The following is a 19,846-nucleotide window of genomic DNA, read 5'->3' as shown; positions in this document are numbered from 1 at the left end:
TTTAATGGCATATAGCTTTTTAGTCTTTTTCTTTTTTTAACTTCTATGCATTAAAACTGTTTGTGCAAGATATATTTATTACTTATATAGCTAATAATGCACCCACTATTTTTTACATGCACTGATTTTGGTTTAACTTATGTTCTGTCCTATTCTCTGTTTTGTAGCGATCTTGGGAGGCGGTTTCGTTCAACCATACACCTTGAGTGTAGAGTTAGGAGGACAATAAAGTTGGCTTAACTTGAAAACACTTTTAAAGAGAGTACATTGTTGGGGAACAGATGGCAGGAACTTCAGTCACGCTGACTGCTCCACTGGTGTTTGAATTGGTGGGAACAGCGACTAAAGTGACATCTGGATTCAGGTCTATGGGGAAAACATCTGTAAATGAGATCTGATATTTGATGACCGTGATGTTGGTGCATTGATGTGATATGTAGCCTGAGGAACAACTGAAAGGCAGCTCGTCTTCCTCAGGTGACAGGCAGCGACAACAGATGCACAGAGAGGGAAGCTGCCGCAGGTTCCCAGTCTATAAACCCTCATTACGACGACAGATATGGTCAAACAAGTAAGTCTTGTTCTCGACAACTGAGTGAACCCTACAGTAAGATGATCCGGTGCTTCTGTTCTGCTGTTGGGGGCATTTGTTTGGGTCCACTTGTCCCCTTAGAGGGAAACAGTCACGGCAAATCAATACAAAACTGTCCTGAGTGATCACTTTTATCCTCCTGATGGGAGTGGTCTCTTCTAGGATGATATCCTTTGGGTATGGGAGGTAATCGTTTGATGTAAATCAGATGTTATGGCCTTGGCAGTCACCAGATCTCCACCTAACTGAACACCTATGGGAGGTTTTGGACCGACACTCTCCACCACCATCATGAAAACACCAAACCAGGGATTAGAAAAATAGCGTTTATCCTTCTTTAGGCTTGGAAAATCAAAGACAAGGTGATTTGAAGCTGTTCTGGCAGCCTATCTGTAAACAGCAAGTATGGTTTCATCCGCAAAATAAAAATAAATACGTTCATATGTTTGGTAATTCATAGTGACAGTAAAATAAACAGCAGTGTATTATTTCTAGACACTCTTTTTTTCCCTAAATGAGGCGGAGTTTGAATAATATTGTCTGTGTGTTTGGTGCAATATCAAAACCCATAAATCTTGAAAAACATTACGAGTGGATGACAGCAGCCTTCAGGGGAAAGTGACGGTATAAATCATCACGAGTAAATGACTCAGTTCAGTGAGTTCCCCTTTACTTACTGCCAGGCAGAGAGATTACTTAAACAGCTAATTGATTTCATCATTGCTACATCAGGAAATTAGGTGTAAATAGTGAGCAGAGAGGAGAAGCTAATTAGAAACCATTTAATTTGTTGTTTGATGAGAAGCTGCCGGTTTGTTATTTTGGACTCTTGACAACAGCCCAGAACACAGACATCGTCCCAAGAGAACCTTATTGTTGTTTTGGAAGACGCTCAGCTTCTTCATCGTTTGTCCCTCGTGAGATAAACCACGTCAACAACATCGCTTTGACAGTAAACGACAACCTAGAAGCAGCTTTATGTTTTTTTATTTGAGCTCAAAAATGTCAAATTTCTGAGGTAATTGGGCACAAAAGGTGAATTCACATCATGTTTTCAGTAAGAATCCACAAACGGTTAGCTAGGTGAAGAGGCTTCTCACTACGGAAATGCATGAGCGCTCTGAAACCATGCATAGCTATATGTCGTCACGGAAACCTTGGAGTTATGTAGCATCGGGTGAACACAACATTGTGCTTTATTTGAACATCTTATTTGCATCATTAATATTAAGTATATTTGTAAATAAAACTTGGATTCATAGTTTAATCTCCTCATTTACTGGTATACAATCTTCACTCCATTTAAGACTACGTATATACAAGTAGAGATTAACCAGAAGATGAATATTCAAGTAATGTGAAACAATATTCTCCTACAGTGATTATACATGAGGTGCTTCTATTTCTACTATATTCTTGCTATGTACAGGCCAAAACCAGTCAGGCAGTCAAACATGTGCGTCATGCCCTGTTATAATACACAGTAAGCTATAAATAAACAGGTAGTCATTGATTATAGAGTGTATGTATTCACTACTAATGTACATCAGTGCCTGTTTTGCACACAAAAACCTCAGGAAATGTATTGTGAAGTCATTCCTTAACTGTCTTCTCTGATGTGTATGAATTAGATTTTTCACATAATCTAATAAGTTACTGGAACATAATATTTGGGCTGCGTAAAACATGTCTCTGACCATGGAGGTGTTTTTTTTTTGTTTCCTCAACTGACTATGAAGCTTGTGTTATTGCTGACATATGCAAATGAAGCCACACAGATTTCTCAGATGGGAATCCCAAAAAAAAAGCTCAGCGGTTTTATATAGGGAGTGACAAGTTTGTTGCTACTTTCCAAAGCTGATAAACCCTGACATTACAAAAAAATTAAATAAAAATCACCCACATGTAAGTCTCCTCAAAAGAAAAAGAAAAAAAAAACAGCCTGCCAGATTGCTATAATCTGTACAATTCATTTCAGTGTAGTAGTTATTTGGGACTTACAACTTTATTACATAATTAAGGCTAAAATTACCATCAAGCACCAATATAATCCCTTTGCTGAGGAAAATCCCAGCCGAGCAGGTTTATACTTCAGTGGAACTCTTAACGGTTGAGTGTCAAGATATTTGAAGGCCCTTCTCCTTCAAATACTTCAAGAACTAGTGCACTTCTACAAAGTCTGGAGACTTTATAAAAGACTGTGAGTCAGTGTTGTTAGCGGGTGGACCAGCCAGAGGCAAATTTAAAAAAGAATTGTTTAAACACGTGTAGCAGAAGCAGCAATGTCCTGAATTTTAGTTTAATTCCTGTCATGTGAGTCAAGCTCGAAAAAATGCTGGATCCTACATTTACCACAATGCAACCCAGTGGCATTCTTAGTTAGACTCAGCCCAGTAAACCTTTTTGTAATCAGTCAAGTGATGTTGCTTCAGTAACTCAACAAAGCTCCGGGCCAGTGCAGACAGATATAAGTGCTTTCCATGGGGTGTGAAGTGCTCTCTGTTCTTACTAACTGAAACATGTAAAACAGGGGGAGTGCAGCTTTAAAACAACATGAAACATAACTTCCAAGATCGTTGGAGAAGCAGCGGCGACCTGTAAAACAGCTTGACGTTCCCAGTCAGTTGTCCATCCAAAGAGATTGACATCTACTTTGGTAGCTGTTCTTTAGAGCCCAGCCAGGCGTTAACTTTAAATCCTTCAAGATACAATTTGTGCAATTTTAAGAAACAGAGGAATACAAAATACCCAAGATTCGTTGGAGGAGGGGGATCAATAAATGAAGTTCTGCAGAGAAATCCTGTTAGGACAGAAAAAGGCTTCTGAAAGCCCGGTGTCTCTGCCAGAGCCCAACAAGGAACAACTTGTTCCAGTTTTGAGGAAAACAAGACATTCAGTGCTCGCACCAAAACATCCACAGCACTCCTTGCCCCCAAGTTATTCCGTACACACTCGATGAAGTGTGTTTCAGTGAAGAAACCTTTTTCTCTGTCAAGCACAGGTCAGTCACACACACACATACACGCAGGCACACAAGAACTCTGTACATACTGTACACATTATACTCCCATAAACTGGTTCTCTACAGTGGTGAAGCGTACACATGAACTGAGGCCATGCATTCTGGAAACACTGAGCGGAAACAAGTAAGTTAGAAAGTGAAAGCAGGGGGGTTTTTGTGCTTGAAATTCTAGGAATGAATCGGTGCCTCACTCACCCACACACATGCACGTCCAAGCTCACACAAACAACTATCCATAGATCCGAAGAACTCTCACGTCACGAGAAACCGCTCGGCCTGACGCCACAGTGCGAGATCAATGTTGTCCTAGAAGATCTCGGGACACTGGCTCCAGTCCTGTCTGTCTTTGGCCTCCCAGTAGCCGCCTCTGTAGGTGTAGGTACTTTCTCCTGTTCTGTCGTCCGTCCTCTTCTCAAACCACAGTGGCTGGTAGCCCTCGATGTCTTGCCCTGCTAACACACAATCACGTACAGGTTTTCAGATCTTCACAATGTCTTTCTTTTTCAGTGCAGTCTAAACATCACACAGCCTTTGTTCTTGGTTTAAGTTTCTTTACCAGTTGCAGGATTAGGTTTTTGCTGTTGCCTACAATCAAAGACTAAAGCACCAATCATAACATATATAGACTTATCAAAAGCCCTTCTATTCTGAAAGTGTGAACGACGTATAAGGTTCTGTGTCCACTTAGTGTTTCCCGTTAAGCGCCGGCATTATTTCTTTCAGTTGTTGTGCAGCTGCTCAGAGCACTTCTAGCTAACAATCTCTTAACGTTATCATATGGTTTTGACTAGTCCTGACAACAAAGAAAATGGAGGAAGAGCTTGTTCTGGCCATGTGAGTCTATCCTGAGCTGCACGATATGTCGGAGTCTACCGTTCAACAGCAATGAGACCGGTGATTTGTTGTCACCATATTGTCATAGAAACAAAACTCAGCCCAGCAGTTTCTTGATGTGATTAAATGCTCCCCAGTGTCCTGCCAGCACTTTTATACCACAGAAAAACATCTAAGAGCTCTAAGAGGTAAAAGTCAGAGTGTCTGTCATCACTCTTCTTGTTGCTTTCCTTGTACTCACCTTCCTCCAGGGCCTGATTAGCTTGTGCCTCCCTTCTCTTCCTCTCTATTCTCTGCCGCTCCTCTAGGCGCTGCTTCTGGCCGTTGGCTTCGTCCCACAGACCTGCCTCCATTAGCCGCTGGTCCGGACGCAGACGACTGTCAGTGGGCGCAACACCGTCTTCTGGCTCGTTCAAGGTCAGAGCGAGCGAGGAGAAAAAGTGCATGTTCTCTGCATTATCTCTGGAGAGCGAGAGATAAAACAGACAACTCATTATGACAAAAGGTCAAACGGAGGGGAAACAGAGACAGGAACAGGAAGATCCTAGAGGGGGAAGGTTGAAATAATGCATTCAATCATCAAGATGTAGTAGAAACGTGTTTTTATGATAAACATACGGGAGAGGATATTTCTTCCACAAAAGTTTGGGCTGCAAAGTCTGATAAACAGTCTTTTGTTTGCCTTCAGAGCCTCCGCAGCCTTGGCTGCTGTCCACTATTTTAGAACTTTCCATCTTGTCGTCCCAGGTCCCTGACAGGATGTAATGGGCTGTGCCCTCTCTGTCCTCCACCACTCCTGTCACCTGGGGACACCAAAGAACAGGACACACAGGAAGAGATCAGTTACATGCACTCTCTGACTGCTAGGTGCTGACACAGTCAAAGCTGGATACCATGTTCATTCCTTGTTTGCTTATGTTGATGCATCATCTAAAACAGAACAATTATTCCACAGATTACATGTACAAATATGTGTACTCTCCTGGGTTTCTTATTAGCTGATGAGTCAGTGACTTTGAAAGTTAATGCTGATATCATGACACAAGCAGTCTTTGGGAATAACACATCCCTCGAGGGTTTTCTACACTGTTAAGCCCAAAGCATTAAAGACACAAGATTCACAGTGAATACTAAGCAAGAGTGGAGCTAGATCTAGGTAAACAGCATTCTAGATTCTTTGCACAGGCATGTGTGCTTGTAAACTTTTCACCCTCTGGCAATTATCAAGTTGTGTAACTGCTGTGACATCTGAATGAAGACACCCAACAATTAAGTCTGTTGCTGCATGACAAGGTATGACAGACATGCTGGGGATGATGTTGGACAATAAACGTAAACCATTTTCACATATTTTGGTTTTGTCCTGGAAGTGTGCGGTTTATACGATTACTGTCGAGTTTCTGAGCTATCATACAGTTAAGTCATGTATAGGACAGCACTTTGGTAACATAAAATGTGTTAAGAGAAGACAAACATATGATTAAAACCATGTTAGGAGCTTGCAAAAATCCCTTCGGTAAGAGATGGTACAAGGCAGAAGCATCAAAACAAGGTGAGTGGCTAAAATTTGTGAATGAAATGTACGATATGGCGCAGTTAACCTATGGGCTATCAGCTGAAGAGGAAGTATGTTGGGATCATGTTTGCACGTCAGTGACAAGTTACAAGAATGAAGTCACAGGAATGAGTTGGTTTTGTGGGCACAGGGCAATCCAGACATTTGGATGTATTTTTATTTTATTTATGTTTTAAATCTTTGTGATATTTTTGTAATGGAGATAAAATGAAAGTAAAGGTGGATCTGACTTACTTTACGCGGGACTTCTCTGGAGAAGTAACTGTAGGGGGAGAATTTGAGACGGCAGGTGTCTTTGGTGGTGGTGTTTACAATGTCGATGTCCCCAGACTGCCAACAGCAACAGACAGGAAACCAGCAAGAAAAACAGATGTGACTTCAAAGTGTATGGAGACTAAAATTACTTCCCTCTAGCAACGCAACACAAATATATACACACAATAATCACTGACACTAAGCAGTTGTAATTCCTGTCAATTTTGCCTTTCTAAACAGTAATTTCCTTTTTGTCCGTGCATGTCTCAGAACATGCACGGACAAGAGCTTCTTTCTTGGCCACTGAGAGGAACTCACCTGATCAATCCAAAGCTTCCCAACAATAATGTTGTGCACCGTCGACGTCACTTTGCTCCACACGTAGTGGTTTCCACTCGAGTGAAACTGCAGGTGAATGTTTCCTGTGGTAATGAGGCAAACACCACTCACACATTTAGATCACATCTGACTTGTAGTGGTATTTCTGCTAATACATATCGATTGCCATCTTGAGCAAATTCCTTAGTGGGTTTTTCTTACCTAACGGCACGACAGAAATATATTTCCCACGAAACTTGCTGTCAATAGTGATATGCTGCCACAGGGTCCATCCTCGCTGTGATGTCACATGGTGGGCAGCAGCTGGTGGATGATGACTGACCTGAAAGTAAGTCAGCTGGTGTCAGTGGAGGCAATACAAACATATCACACTGTCTTTATGTCTTTCTCTCTTCACCAAAGGGTAATCTGAGCTCTTTGTGTGCAAAATAGCTGAGTAAAGATGTGTAAATACAATTAAAGTTGGATAAGTTTTTGTCTTGCCTGCTCAGAAATCGAGCGATAACCATACTCATCCAGTCGGTCCAGCTCGTAAGTCTCCCCCAGCAGAGGGTTGAAGGGTTTGGCTGTACGATGGACCGTGGTGGAGTAAGAGGAGACAGAAAAGGCAGCCACCAGACACATCTGCTCCACGGACGAGTCGCAGCGAGCGGCCCGGTCCAGGAGCTCGCTGTACTCCAGATCCTCAGTCAGACGCTGCAGCATCGACAGCGGCTCGTTGAAGTTTACCTGCAAGCAGACACTCAAGATTTTAGAAAAGACGGGTTGGTGCGAAGTGTTCCACCGGTATCACACCTATTTACTAAAAAAAATATTTTGTGGTCATTTGTGGGGCGTACAGATATGTTTTTCACTTACAGGCATGGGTATCTTGGACAGGTCTTTGCCGATGCAGTTCTTCATGATGCTCCACAGGTTTAGAGAGTAATTTGGTTTGTCAGGAATACGACTGCGTCTTGTTCTTCGTAGCTGCATGTGGTTTGTGCTTGAAGTGTCCTGCAAGAAATATGACAAAACACAAAGCCTTAGTCTAACAAAAAAAGAGAAACACACAACTGTTATTAAGATTAAGTGTATTTCAATAATACCAGTATGCATGTGACATACATTCTCATTGTGAGTCCAGTCATTGGGCACTCCTCCGCTCATCATACTCTGATTACTCCCTGAGCGCCTGAGAGAAAGCAACATGCTTTAGACACAGTTCTAAATAACAATGGCTAGAACACGGCTCAGAGATTACTGTGTCTAGAGGTGATGTCTCTTACTTGTGCTTTATGTCGCCAGTAGTCACAGTTATGAATGCAGGGGAGTCCTCCATGGCATCGAAGAACTCTGCCTCGTCATTCTCATCGCTTGCATCCCCCTCCTGAGAACGCTCCACACCTACAGCATCAAAAACAGGACAGGTTAGCTGAAAGTTTTCAACCTATAAATACTATACATACTATAGTGCTGCTATACAGAAACATAACAGAGATGAACTGACGACACGGCTGCTGTGGGGCTCATCTCCCACAATGACGAGCAGGCCTACAGGACGGAGGTCATCCACCTGGAGAACTGGTGCCAGGAGAATAATCTCCTGCTGAATGTCAGCAAAACTAAAGAACTGATTGTGGATTTCAGCTGGAAACAGCAGAGGGTCTTCCATCCACTCCGCATCAGTGGATCTGAGGTGGAAAGAGTGGACAGCTTTAAATACCTAGGTGTGACAATCACACAGGACCTGTCTTGGTCAGTTCACATAAAGACCACTGTAAAGAAGGCCAGACAGCGTCTCTTCTACCTCAGACGCCTGAGAGACTTCAAGCTCCTGCTCACAGTGTTCAGGAACATTTACACCTGCACCACTGAGAGCATCCTGTGCGGGAGCATCACCACCTGGATGGGCAGCTGCACCAAGCAGGACTTCTTGGCCCTCAAGAGGGTGGTTCGTTCAGCTGAGCAGACTATCAGATCCACTCTCCCTAACCTGCAGGACATTTACATACAGCGATGCAGGTCAAGGGCTGTGAAGATCCTGAAGCAACCTAGCCATCCTGGAAACTCTCTCTTGTCCCTGCTGCTGTCAGGCCGATGCCATCGCTGCCTAAAGACTGTAGCTGAGAGTATGAGGAAGAGTTTCTCCCCTCAGGCCATCCGTTTGCTCAACTCTGAGCCTTAAACTGGACTGTAATGCTGTACACACTGGCACCTTTAAATATTTTTGCACCTTGTACAGCACATATCACATGTTCCATTTGCTTTATTTGATTAGATTTTAGTTTATTTTATTTATCTGTGTATATATATATATATTTCTTGAAAACTTTAGGTTATTTTATTTATTTATTTATTTTTGCAACTGGATGCAGGTACTAAGCACATTTCACTACACATTGTACTGTGTATAATCGTGTATGTGACAAATAAAGTTTATCGTCATAGAATTAACACTTCACAGGTGTATGCTCCTGCCAACCAGTCAAGCTGCAGTTTACATCAATGCCTGTCCAGCCTCATATTTGTGTAGTGAAGACTTTCCAATGTGTAAGTTAATTAAGAACAACAAAAAACTGAGTCCCTGCATGTGTCTACATGTTTGGCCCATAAAGCCACAAAAGTCATTTGAACCAAAGTGAAATATGGTCTCAAGCTTTCCTTCTGTTTCTGAGTTATGCTGTTAAATAATGAAGTACAAAAAATGTGTGTTTGCAGAACATTATGATGCCACAGTGAAGCTGACCTTTGACCGACTCAGTCTAACTTCAACATGTCATCACGTCGTCATTATATCCTGTCAGATGTTTGTGTAAAATTTTTTCATGATTACTGTGTTGCTTACAGCTAAAAATGTGGTTTGACCTTAGACTGACAAATTCTAAACAGTTCACCTTTGAGAACAAGTGAACATTTGTGCTAAATATGAAGAAATTCCCTCGAGGCGTTCCTGATATATTGCATGCACAAGAATGGAAAGGACGGGCATGCCAAAAATATAAAGCCTCCAACCACAGCTACTGTCAACACGGAGGCCGCAAATGATTTACAAGATTGTTCAAGCTCATAACATTTTTATTCAGGCCTAATTCAACTTGACTGTCATCCCTTAGAGACTTTCAAAGTGATGGGACACAAGTTATTTGGCCTATTTATAGCTCGGTCATATTTGCTTGACGCTGTGCTGTCTGCGAGTTTGAATGTCTGAAGCAAATTATTATTCAAATTACTGGTTTATCAGCTTTTGTAACTGAAATTTAAAGTAGTCGCTGCCTTGATTCTAGCAGTGTCAGCTGTAACCGTTGCGAAATTATGTAACGTGCTTATGAAAACAGTCTAACAATCTATGAGGTTGTACCAAAAATGTGCTGACAAAAGCCAACAGCGACCAAAAAAAGACTCTTAGCAACATTGTTTGGAAGGCAGACAGTAAGATATTAGCTTTACGAACTCAAAATGAACACATGTAACAATAAAACATTATAACTCAAACTTAAATGGCAGTTTAACACACCTGTTTGACTACTTTTTCTGTCCAACTGCACTAAAAATGTGTCGTAAATCTGACTAAGTGACATTTCTGTGCCAGTAATGCATCACTACTACTGGCCAGAAGAGGGCCACAGTCTGTGACACTGATGTTACACAGAAAAGTCAGGATGTCTAGTAGCCAGAAGGTGATGTGTCTCACCTGTGTATGAGGTGGGATTCTCCCTCCAGGCTCTCTCTAAGCTGTTGTGCTGTTTGGCTAACTGTTCGATGGTCTCCTCCAGATGGTGACGCTGTTCTCTCTCATGCTGCAGGGCCTTTTGCCACCTCCGACTGTGAGATTCTGCCACATCCAGAAAGTCACGACAAGCCTGAAGTGCGAACACAGCACACACACATCAAAAGGACGCAGGCAGTACCCTCCAGCTACAGTCCCTCATTTAAAGTGACATTTGCAACTGATCGGGCTCCAATTTACGGCGGCCGTATAACCGGCGGAGGACTTCAACTGCGTGAACTCACATTGATCATAGCATTGGAGGTGATGCGGAAGAGGGTGGCTCGCTCATTAACAGCTTTCACTTTGTCTGTGCTGTCAGTGGATCCGCGCAGATCCTCGAGTTCGCTGAGGGAGCGCTGGAGGGCGGCACCGTGCTTTCCTATCAGCTCATTACAGGTGCTCAGGTCGTCCAGCTTGCTGGCCAGAGTCTTGAGCACCCCTTGGGTTAGGGCACGGTCCTCCTGAGGTACCGGGGCTTCATCTCCTGAGTCATCTTCACAAAGAGACAAACAAAGTCGGAACCTAAATTCAATAATTCACCAAGGACACTGGGGGTATCATTAGAGGGATTACAGGTTACTAAGTCTGAACAATGTGGGCGTTTAGGGGAGGTGAAATTATATACTATAGTAAACAGTGTATTACAGCAATTAATGTCTCATCAGACAGATTGAGAAAGATATTTAAAATCGTCTAATTTTAGACGGGTTGGGAGCATTAGTGGGGAACGGATGGAGGAAGATGATAACACTTCACACCCTGATCCCCCCACAACCCTTCCTCTACACAAGATTGGAAAGCTGTGAATGAACACTGTTGCCCTGGAAACGTCGGCCTGTGCAATCAGGAGGCAAGGCTATTTTTAGAGGAAGAGGGAGAAAAAAAAAAAAGATGACGCACTACCCTTTTTCTCCTCTCCTTCTCTCTCTCTATACCCCTTGCTGGCATGAGCTGAGCCATCAGTCTTGAGGATTTTCAGAGGAGCGCAGGGAGAGTGAACTGATTACCAGGCATCACAAGAAAAAAAAAACTATGACACTGATTTTAAAATTCTTTGACAACTTAAAGCCTTAAAGTTATTTGTATTTCCCTTATTTTTTTTTTGCTCAAAATACAGAAAGTTTGTCTGTATCTGCTCTCACGTGCTTGCATTTTTACATGAATCCAACATAGCAGCACAAAGAAACTGTTCTTCCCAGTCTGACATATTTGGTACTTGGGATATTCCCTGTGTGTTCAAGCACATTCTGAGGCTTTGAATACAGCTCATCCACACAATATGTGTTAGTAATCATGGACCTACTGAAGAGTCTGTGGGTTGGAGAGCGTAATAGAGCAAACTGTGCTCCATTAAAGCCTCTTAGTGAAAAAGGCATCAGTGTAAAAAAAAAAAAAAAAAAAGTTGGAGAGCGTAATAGAGCAAACTGTGCTCCATTAAAGCCTCTTAGTGAAAAAGGCATCAGTGTAAAAAAAAAAAAAAAAAAACAAGACCTAGATTTATAGACAGTTATAAATGTCAACACAAATAATCCAGCTTTAAAATGCATATAACCGCCTCCACCCTATGTAATTAAACTTTTCTAGGTCAGAACATTTCTTCTAGGGCAGCGTAGCTACGAGTACCTAACGCGTGGAGACGAACTGCTGCACTCCATCAAAGGGGGAAAGAAATAAAAACAATCAGGGCAAACTGGATTAACAAAGTCTCTGGAGGAGAAGATTAAAAAAAAAAATGAGAGGGTGAAAAATCCTTCAGGCATCTGTAATGGTTTCATGACCCACATGTAGCCGAGAGAGAAATATCTCACTTGACTTTTGGTCAAAAGTGTTAAGACACTAGATTATGAATTTGAGATCTGGAGCCATCTGCCATCCGACATGTCTGTAGGGAAGAGCACACCCTTAATACTCATCCGTGGAATAAAAATGTCCAAGCAGGGCAGAAGCACACCGGTCTAGTCTGTACACTAATGGGCTATTCTTCACACAGGACACCGGAGAGTCTGAGACCAATTGGTGACTCATCGTTGAATCATAAAAACACACCCACAGGTGATAGAGTGAGCATCAGTATGGACACAGTGTGGGAAGAGAGAATCAGAGTTAAGAATCAGGGGATGCACTGTAAGCTCCTGCGATACAGACGAAGCATTTCAAGTCCGACTGTGATGTGCTGAAAGCTTGCTGTAGCACGGACAGAGCTGAGGTGTGTTGTTTCATCCATGTAAACAGCATGTTAGACTTTCACCTTGTATTTGTTAGCCACTGGAAAGACAGCATACTTATTTATACATACAAGGTAAAGCTGGTAGTGGTCATGTGATAAATACTACAATACAGGTGCCTCATAAGTTCTGCAGCATCCACTTAATTACAGCTGCTCTAATCCACTTTCAGTCAATTAATTTCCCTGCTACTAAGCCCATAACTAAAAGCTCATGCAGTGATAATCTATAATCACATCACACACTTCACCAAAATACACAAGGATTTGCCTCAGCTCAGCTTTTCGAAATTGTGTGAACCAAACGCAAGTAAATAACATCCAGATTCTAAATCTGTGGTGAAAATGACTGACTGAAAACAGTCAAGACAAACATACACTAACAACATTCTAGACACAATTTCTAAATCGTGAAAACCCTTTAAAAAGAGAGCACAGCTGTGTCTTCTATATGGACTCAGCTCTTTAAATCCTGTTTATTATTTTAGCTGTAATCACCATCGTTGAGGCAAAATCTACCAGTAGACACAGCATGAGCACCTCCGAACACATCATACACTAATATGGTTAGAGTGACACAAAACCCTGATTTGCATCTCGCAGGTGCAAACCTCTTACTGAGCATTAAAGGGTGCTTACAAGTGCACACCTCTCAGTAATGATGCCTGGAGCAGCTGTGATAATCCTGAGAAAAAGTTGGATTTAAATTAGGCATAAACAAATAAGACAAATGAGCCTCATTCGACTGAGTAGTGACCTCGTCTGCTGTGACTTTGAAAATTACGATGCCATTTTGTTTACTTCAAAGCAAAATCACCACTAATGTTAAATTGCCAAACTTACAGAACTCAAAAAAACAGACACACCATAACAATTACAAACAAACACATGGATGCAAGCGGGCATGCAAGCACACAGCTTCTATCTTAATTGTTATTCTGCTCTCATCAAAAATAATTAACAGGTTACTTACAAGGTGACACTCAATGGAAAGGCTGCACTCATGTCTCCCTATTGTCCACAGAGTGTGTGGTGAAAAATATTTTCAATGAAAATCCTCACACCCTCCTGCTCTTTCTCTTTTTTTTTTACTCCTCCTGCTACCAGAACAGGAGGAGGAGTCTAAAGGAAGGTCATTTCATTCAGCACTCACTGTCGTCATACTGAAGGAGACCGGGAGGGAGGAAGGAGACAAGAGTAGGAGGGAGGCGGGAGCTGCATATGTGTGCACATTTGTGCAAAGGAGAGACAGACAAAAGACAGAGAGAGAGGAAAAAGCCCTCTGTGTATCTTTGCTCCAGGTTCTTTTTATAAACATCCACAAGTCAGGCTCGACACCAGCAAACAGAAAGATGCTCACAGACTCATAGGATATAAAACATTTTGAAATATTTTATATTACAAGGTCCACCAGTAAAAATAAATGAATAAATAAAGAGTGTTGTAAGGATGACAGCCAACAGAATATGTAATTTAACATGACATATAAGGATTTTTCCGTTTTGCCATTATTCACACCCTCGCCCCCAACAGGCTGCTCCCATTGGAACACATTGAATTACACTGCCATCTTGTGTCTTGATGTTTACACAACACTGAAGGCTGAGAAACACAACACGCATCTAGGTAAGTGGGTCTCGGTTGCATGAGCGTGCATTCAGGTTACAGCTAAAATTAGTTTGACGACTTCAGACTTTCTCAAGTGAACCATGCTGTTCCTTTGAAGCACGTATTCTGGGACATTCTGCAGTTTTTTTTTGTGCTAAAGGAACAACAGATGTATCACTCAACAGATTAGAAAAGGGCTTTAAGATGTCCTATTATTTCTTTAATCCAGGACGATGCTGTGTGTGAACAGTCACAATGCATTAGTGAGGAATCCAGTTAGATATTACAGCCAATACTCCACCACAACACACAGCAGGAAGACAACGGTATAAAACATCCGTCTCACCTGAGTGATGCATCAGGAGCGTGGCGTTGGCCTTGGCCTGCTGCAGGGCTGACACCCATCTCTGACACTCTCCCTCTGAGGTGGCCTTCAGGTGGTAGCTTCGACCCCCGCTGGTCAACACCAAGTGGCAGGTGTCGCCCACCTCGATGTGGGCTGTTGCCAGGGGAATGGTGCCCCTGCATGTGTGTGCCATCTCTGCATGAGTCCTGAGGGAAAATAAACCGAGTGAATAGTCGTGTGTGAGTGCAGGACAGAAGAGGAACACTACAGGCTCTCTGCTCAGCTCCAGGTGCTGCATTTACAAAATGAGGCAGCTCCATTTTAAAGCACTTTACTGTTAAAATAGCATCCTACAAGCTCTGTAAAAAAAAAAAAGAAGAAAAGTCAAGCCTTCAGGATGGAGTGCTGTTCAGTAGAGACAAGCCCTGGACTATTCCTAATGTATATCTGCCAGGAGACAGGCTTTGGACAATATGTACTGGAACAGCTACTTCACATAGTCAGACAGATTTTCTACATTGTCATTCTGATGCTTTTGCAAGGAGGTGCTCCAGCAAGTTCTGCAAATGACTCACAGTAGAAATCATAGAGAAGATACACATTTTATAACATCATGTACATACGAATTTAACATTTAAGGTTAAAATGACACATTCAAAATATGGCACTGTTCCTCATCTACATCAGTTATTTATGTCTATATATTGAAAACATATTGAACTGAATAGTACAGCCATCTGCTATATACTGGTTTACGTTAGGCTACATATGTATGATGAACAATGCCATTTGGAGCATCTCTGTTGATTATAATCACTGCTTTTTCTATTTATTTATTTATATGGCTATATTTGTGTGGCTATTTCGTTGACACTGAATTTTAACAATTTACACGGTGAAAAAAAACAACGAAAAAAAAAGCTAGTTTAGCTTAAAAATGCAGCTAACTGCTTAGCTTAAAAAAAGCTAGCTGCGTTAGCTAATTAATCTACATAATTAATTACATAGCTTAGCATAATTTGAAATCCTCATTAAATGAGTACTTTGGGACACTAAGTTTGCTGTTAAATTTGTATTATTCACAGTTTATGAATTTTAATTTTGTAATTATGACTCAGGTTTTTTTTTTTTTTTCCAGTTATCAAACAGGCATTTGTTGGGGCACCCCATCACCTGCCAGCTAAAGTTAAAAGTTTGATTTCCTCCCTTATGAATAATTAAAAATAAATCACTTTTTTTTTTTCCTCAACGTGCTGCTAACAAGTTTAATTATGATTAACTTTGACATTAAAACCCGTGTGAACACAGCTGTCGGGCACCACCGGGCGCCGGAGCCGTTAAGTTACCGTCACCTGTAGTAGGACAGCAGGCCGTTACTGAGCACGAACCACCGCCGCTGGTAGCCCTTCAGGTAGTTGGTCCATTTAAAGAGCCAGCCCTTGTAGGTGTCCAGACACGGGAGGTGCAGCCCGGGGAGAGTCGGGGAGGGCAAACTCTTCACCAGCTCGTTCATTTCTCCCCCCCTCACTTTACTTCTTTCCTCCCGGCCGGGGACGACTGCACGGGGAAGGCGTTGGAGTTGCCGCCGCCGCCGCCTGTCAACCAGCTGCGCGGTGTTTTTAGCTAGCAGCGGCGGAGAGGCTCAACTGTACCGCACTGACTGTACCCGACACGGCTACTGTTAGCATGCAGCTGGTAGGTGAAGCGGTGTCTCCCTCCCTCCTCCTCCTCCTTCTTTAAACCGCTGTAACAACTGTCACTAAAACACTAAAGGCTGCTGCTGCTGCTGCTGCTCTAAGCTCGGACGGAACAACATTATGGCAAGTTGACTGTAGCAAGGCTGCACTTTAACTGCGTTGTAATGATAAAGCCCGTGGATGTGAGAGAGAGGGGAGATCATGATGACGTCCTTATCACAGGATTGTAGCATATGGGTGCAGGTTGTGCGTGTGTGTGCGTGTGCGTGTGTGTGACATGGCATTCACTGCGATTTTCTGCAGCCATAATCGCAGTGCATGACAAGTGTTATGCATCACATTTTAGACTTAATGCAGATTTTTATTTAATTTCATTTTATTTTTAATTCCCCAGAAATTAAAGATTTAACACACACAAACCAAAAAAAAAATCTTACACAATAGTCCCAAGTTTTAGAATCGATTAGGAATGAAATCCTCAGTGCACACAGGCTGTATTAGTTCATGATGCGATGTTGCATCTTTGCCACCCTGCTGCACCGTGATCTCAGCTCCACCAGAGGCCACCACTGCTTCCTTTGCTGTTAGAGTCCTGCTGTAACAGCAGATGCAAATCAATGTGCATGCACTGCTGTTAGTCCTGGATGGATTATTTTTTTGATTAGTGCGCCACTAATTCATGCAGCAGTGCAACATCCTTCACTTTTTTCAGTTACTGATTAAACCCCTAAAAACTCATCTCTGTGCATCAAAGTTACATATTTATCATTTTCCCCCCATTAAAAATAACCCCATCCAGCTTTCAAATGGTTTAGATGTAACTCATTCCTTCCTGTAGATCTATGAAGTCTCCATTTCTCCCTCCAGTCAGCCCTTGCCATTGCTGCAGCTCCAGCACACCAGCTCACCCGTGACTCTGCTCCATCGCTGTAAAGCTACACAATGACTAGTTGTAATGATGGAGTTATTCAGCCACACGTGTTTGAACTATTACTGAACAATGACTAGAAAAGTCCAACCGCACACATCGACAGAACTGGATCCTTAGATTTATTGTGTTTAAAAACCTTAAAGTCTGATTGTGTTTTTCAGACTGTCATTTGTACACTGCAGGTTTAAGGTGGAAATGTTATAAAATGCAAATTAAAAAACACCATATGGACATATTCACAAAGTAAATTTAAAAAAGGGTCTTTAAGTAACAACATTGATGCCACATTGTTAAAATAATCCAGTGCAAATGCAAATACTGCATTGAAACTATTACTTAAATAAAATAATATGACCACACAATTGTACATAAAGTACTAAAAGTAAAAGTGATCAATGAATGCAGAACAATGGCCCTGTGACTGATGAATGATTAAATCATGTATTATTAGTTAATATTGCTGCTGCATTTTAGTGTAGTTTAGGCAGAATTTTAGGGTTTTTTAAATTATTATTTCTATTAATATATTTAACCTATTTTGAAGGAATGCGCGATGATTTTGGCAACTCATCCCTATCAGTCAATAAAGGGTTTAAAATTAAACATAGGCCCAAAATAATAATAATAATAATTTATAAAATTTATATTGCGCTTTTCTGGACACTCAAAGACGCTTTACACTGTCAATTATTCATTCACACACATTCATTCTGGTGGTGGTAGCTACGATTGTAGCCACAGCTGACCTGGGGCAGACTGACAGAGGCACGGCAGCCATTCTGCGCCTACGGCCCCTCCGACCACCACCTCAAACAATCCATTCATACACATTCACACCAGGCAAGGTGGGTGAAGTGTCTTGCCTAAGGACACAACGACCATGAAACAGGTTACAGGGCGGAATCAAACCGCCGACCTTCCGATCATCGACCGACTCGCTCTACCACCTGAGCCACAGCTGCCCCAAAATGCACACTGACGGGCGGAAAAGGTAGTTTTGTTTGAAGCGGTTACATAAAAAATATGGCATGCTTTACACACAAGTCAAAGTAGTTGTATTATTTTGCCACATAAATGTGAATTTAAAAAGCATTGTATTGTTTGTCTAATTCTACTTGCTCAATTATCCTGTAGTTAGGTGGGAAAAAATAATGGGCATATATAATATAGGAAACTGGCTAAAATGAGTTGGAGAACATTGGCAAAAAACAATAATTTGCTACTATTTTGTATATGCATGCAACTAGTGGTCATTTTGTATTTGCTATAAAGTGGTTCATTAATAACAAAGTGTAATATTTGATAAGCACTTTATGTGTTTTTGTATGAAAAAACCTTAATTTTGTGGTGGAACGTGTCTTTTCACTGTCATCAGTCCCTCTGAGTTTCTGTAAAACCACATTAACAATTATTTATTATCAGTATTTCAATTGTTGGCTCCTGTCTGTTCAAACTGCTCCCTGAAAAGTACCATTTTTGTAGATATATGAAATTATTAGAGGAAAAAAAAGTGAATCTTGTTTAACGTGTCGACATTGTTCACCAACATGAATGCTGAATGGCGTTAATAAAACCACAGCGGCCGCTTTGTTTGCTTGCATTTCTCGAAACTTTTATTGAACACATCAAAATGGTAAAATATTCGACTCTTGTACAGACAGTAATAATTTAAATAAATACCGTGATTAATTATCGTTTAACAAACGCAATAAGCAGTATCGTCAAAGGAACACCTAAGGCTTCTTGACTTGTTCTGGCGTATTCGTCGTTGTTCTAGCGATTACAGGGGAGGTTAAATAAATGCATTAATAAGTAAATAAGCAAACAGCAAACAGTTGATTATTTTCATTTGGCATCATCACAGTCATTAGTGAAAACTTTTAAATTGTACAATCATTTCTGCAAAGTGCTTTGTGACAATATGCCTCACGAGAAAAAGGGGGAGTTGTAACGTTTGAATCTGTCTTTAGATCTCGATGCCTGCAGCTTTTTCTTTCATCACATGGAGGAGCAGTTCAAAAAAAAAAAAACCCAAGGCATCCCCATATCATCATCATCAGAAATAAATCTCTATGGCACTACATCAGGATGCGTGATATGGTTTGGAAATATATTGTTTTCACAGACTTTACATTGCACTGTATAACTGTTTAAATACCATATTGTAAATAATACCAAAAAAACAGTTTACACAGCACAATGCAAATCTGAATTCACCCAACTGGTGTGACGAGTAGTGCTGAGCAACATCGCACCGACAAAATCAAATAATCAACAGGATTTTGAGCCTCCGTGTGTCGGGAGGTTTGCTGGGTTACAGGAGTAAGGCAGTCAGCACAGCCGAGAACGTTTAAAAATCGTCGTGGTGAAAAAACGTTGCTACAAGAATGAGTTTCAAATTCATTGTCTTGAAGGTTTGTTGTCGTAATCACAGTGTGAATTGTTCCACCTTTCCAGCGTCCTTCCCAATTGTAAAGTCTGCATCCGCTCGCGTCGCATCGGGTCCTTCGGAGGTTTTTAAAGCAAGCCGTCTTGCTCGAAAACGGAGGGCAGCAGGGAGAAGTCGAAGGGCACGAACTTGACACCAGTTCCGTGGTAGAATTTGTTCTGAAACTCCACCCTGAGATCAAACGGGAAGAAAAATTAAACGTCGCTTTATTTTCACACCAAT

General features: G+C 41.6%; 2 protein-coding genes across 2 annotated transcripts in view; both read right to left on the bottom strand.

Annotated features, from left to right (window-relative positions):
• Positions 1 to 1,563: 1,563 nt before the first annotated feature.
• On the bottom strand, positions 1,564 to 16,060 carry osbp2a (oxysterol binding protein 2a). The gene is made up of 14 exons (XM_008298784.1): positions 15,900 to 16,060; positions 14,548 to 14,753; positions 10,612 to 10,862; positions 10,292 to 10,460; positions 7,887 to 8,004; positions 7,726 to 7,792; positions 7,477 to 7,614; positions 7,102 to 7,347; positions 6,820 to 6,940; positions 6,598 to 6,701; positions 6,259 to 6,354; positions 5,067 to 5,251; positions 4,690 to 4,910; positions 1,564 to 4,066 (listed from the first exon to the last, which is right to left on the bottom strand). Exons 1-14 carry the CDS (start codon positions 16,058 to 16,060, stop codon positions 3,921 to 3,923), a joined length of 2,229 nt encoding a protein of 742 aa, XP_008297006.1. The 3' UTR covers positions 1,564 to 3,920.
• A 2,749-nt stretch (positions 16,061 to 18,809) lies between these two features.
• Positions 18,810 to 19,846, bottom strand: part of atp6v0a2a (ATPase H+ transporting V0 subunit a2a) — a 13,336-nt gene continuing 12,299 nt past the window's right edge. The window contains exon 20 of the mRNA XM_008298783.1: positions 18,810 to 19,795. Within this exon, the coding sequence (XP_008297005.1) occupies positions 19,693 to 19,795 (103 nt within the window). The 3' untranslated portion in view covers positions 18,810 to 19,692. The remainder of the gene's footprint in view (positions 19,796 to 19,846) is intronic.

Source organism: Stegastes partitus, unplaced genomic scaffold (genome assembly GCF_000690725.1).
Source record: "Stegastes partitus isolate 25-593 unplaced genomic scaffold, Stegastes_partitus-1.0.2 Scaffold1350, whole genome shotgun sequence".
NCBI lineage: Eukaryota > Metazoa > Chordata > Actinopteri > Pomacentridae > Stegastes > Stegastes partitus.
Note: the sequence above shows the minus strand (reverse complement) of the source record. Positions and strands in the feature narration are given on the sequence as shown.

Excerpts from the sequence above, each read along its gene's own strand:
- osbp2a (XM_008298784.1), bottom strand. The coding sequence starts at position 16,060 with ATGAACGAGCTGGTGAAGAGTTTGCCCTCCCCGACTCTCCCCGGGCTG. Across the intron at positions 10,461-10,611 it reads CCTCCAATGCTATGATCAAT|GCTTGTCGTGACTTTCTGGA; the intron begins GTGAGTTCACGC and ends TTCGCACTTCAG. Across the intron at positions 5,252-6,258 it reads CCAGAGAAGTCCCGCGTAAA|GTGACAGGAGTGGTGGAGGA; the intron begins GTAAGTCAGATC and ends TGGTGTCCCCAG.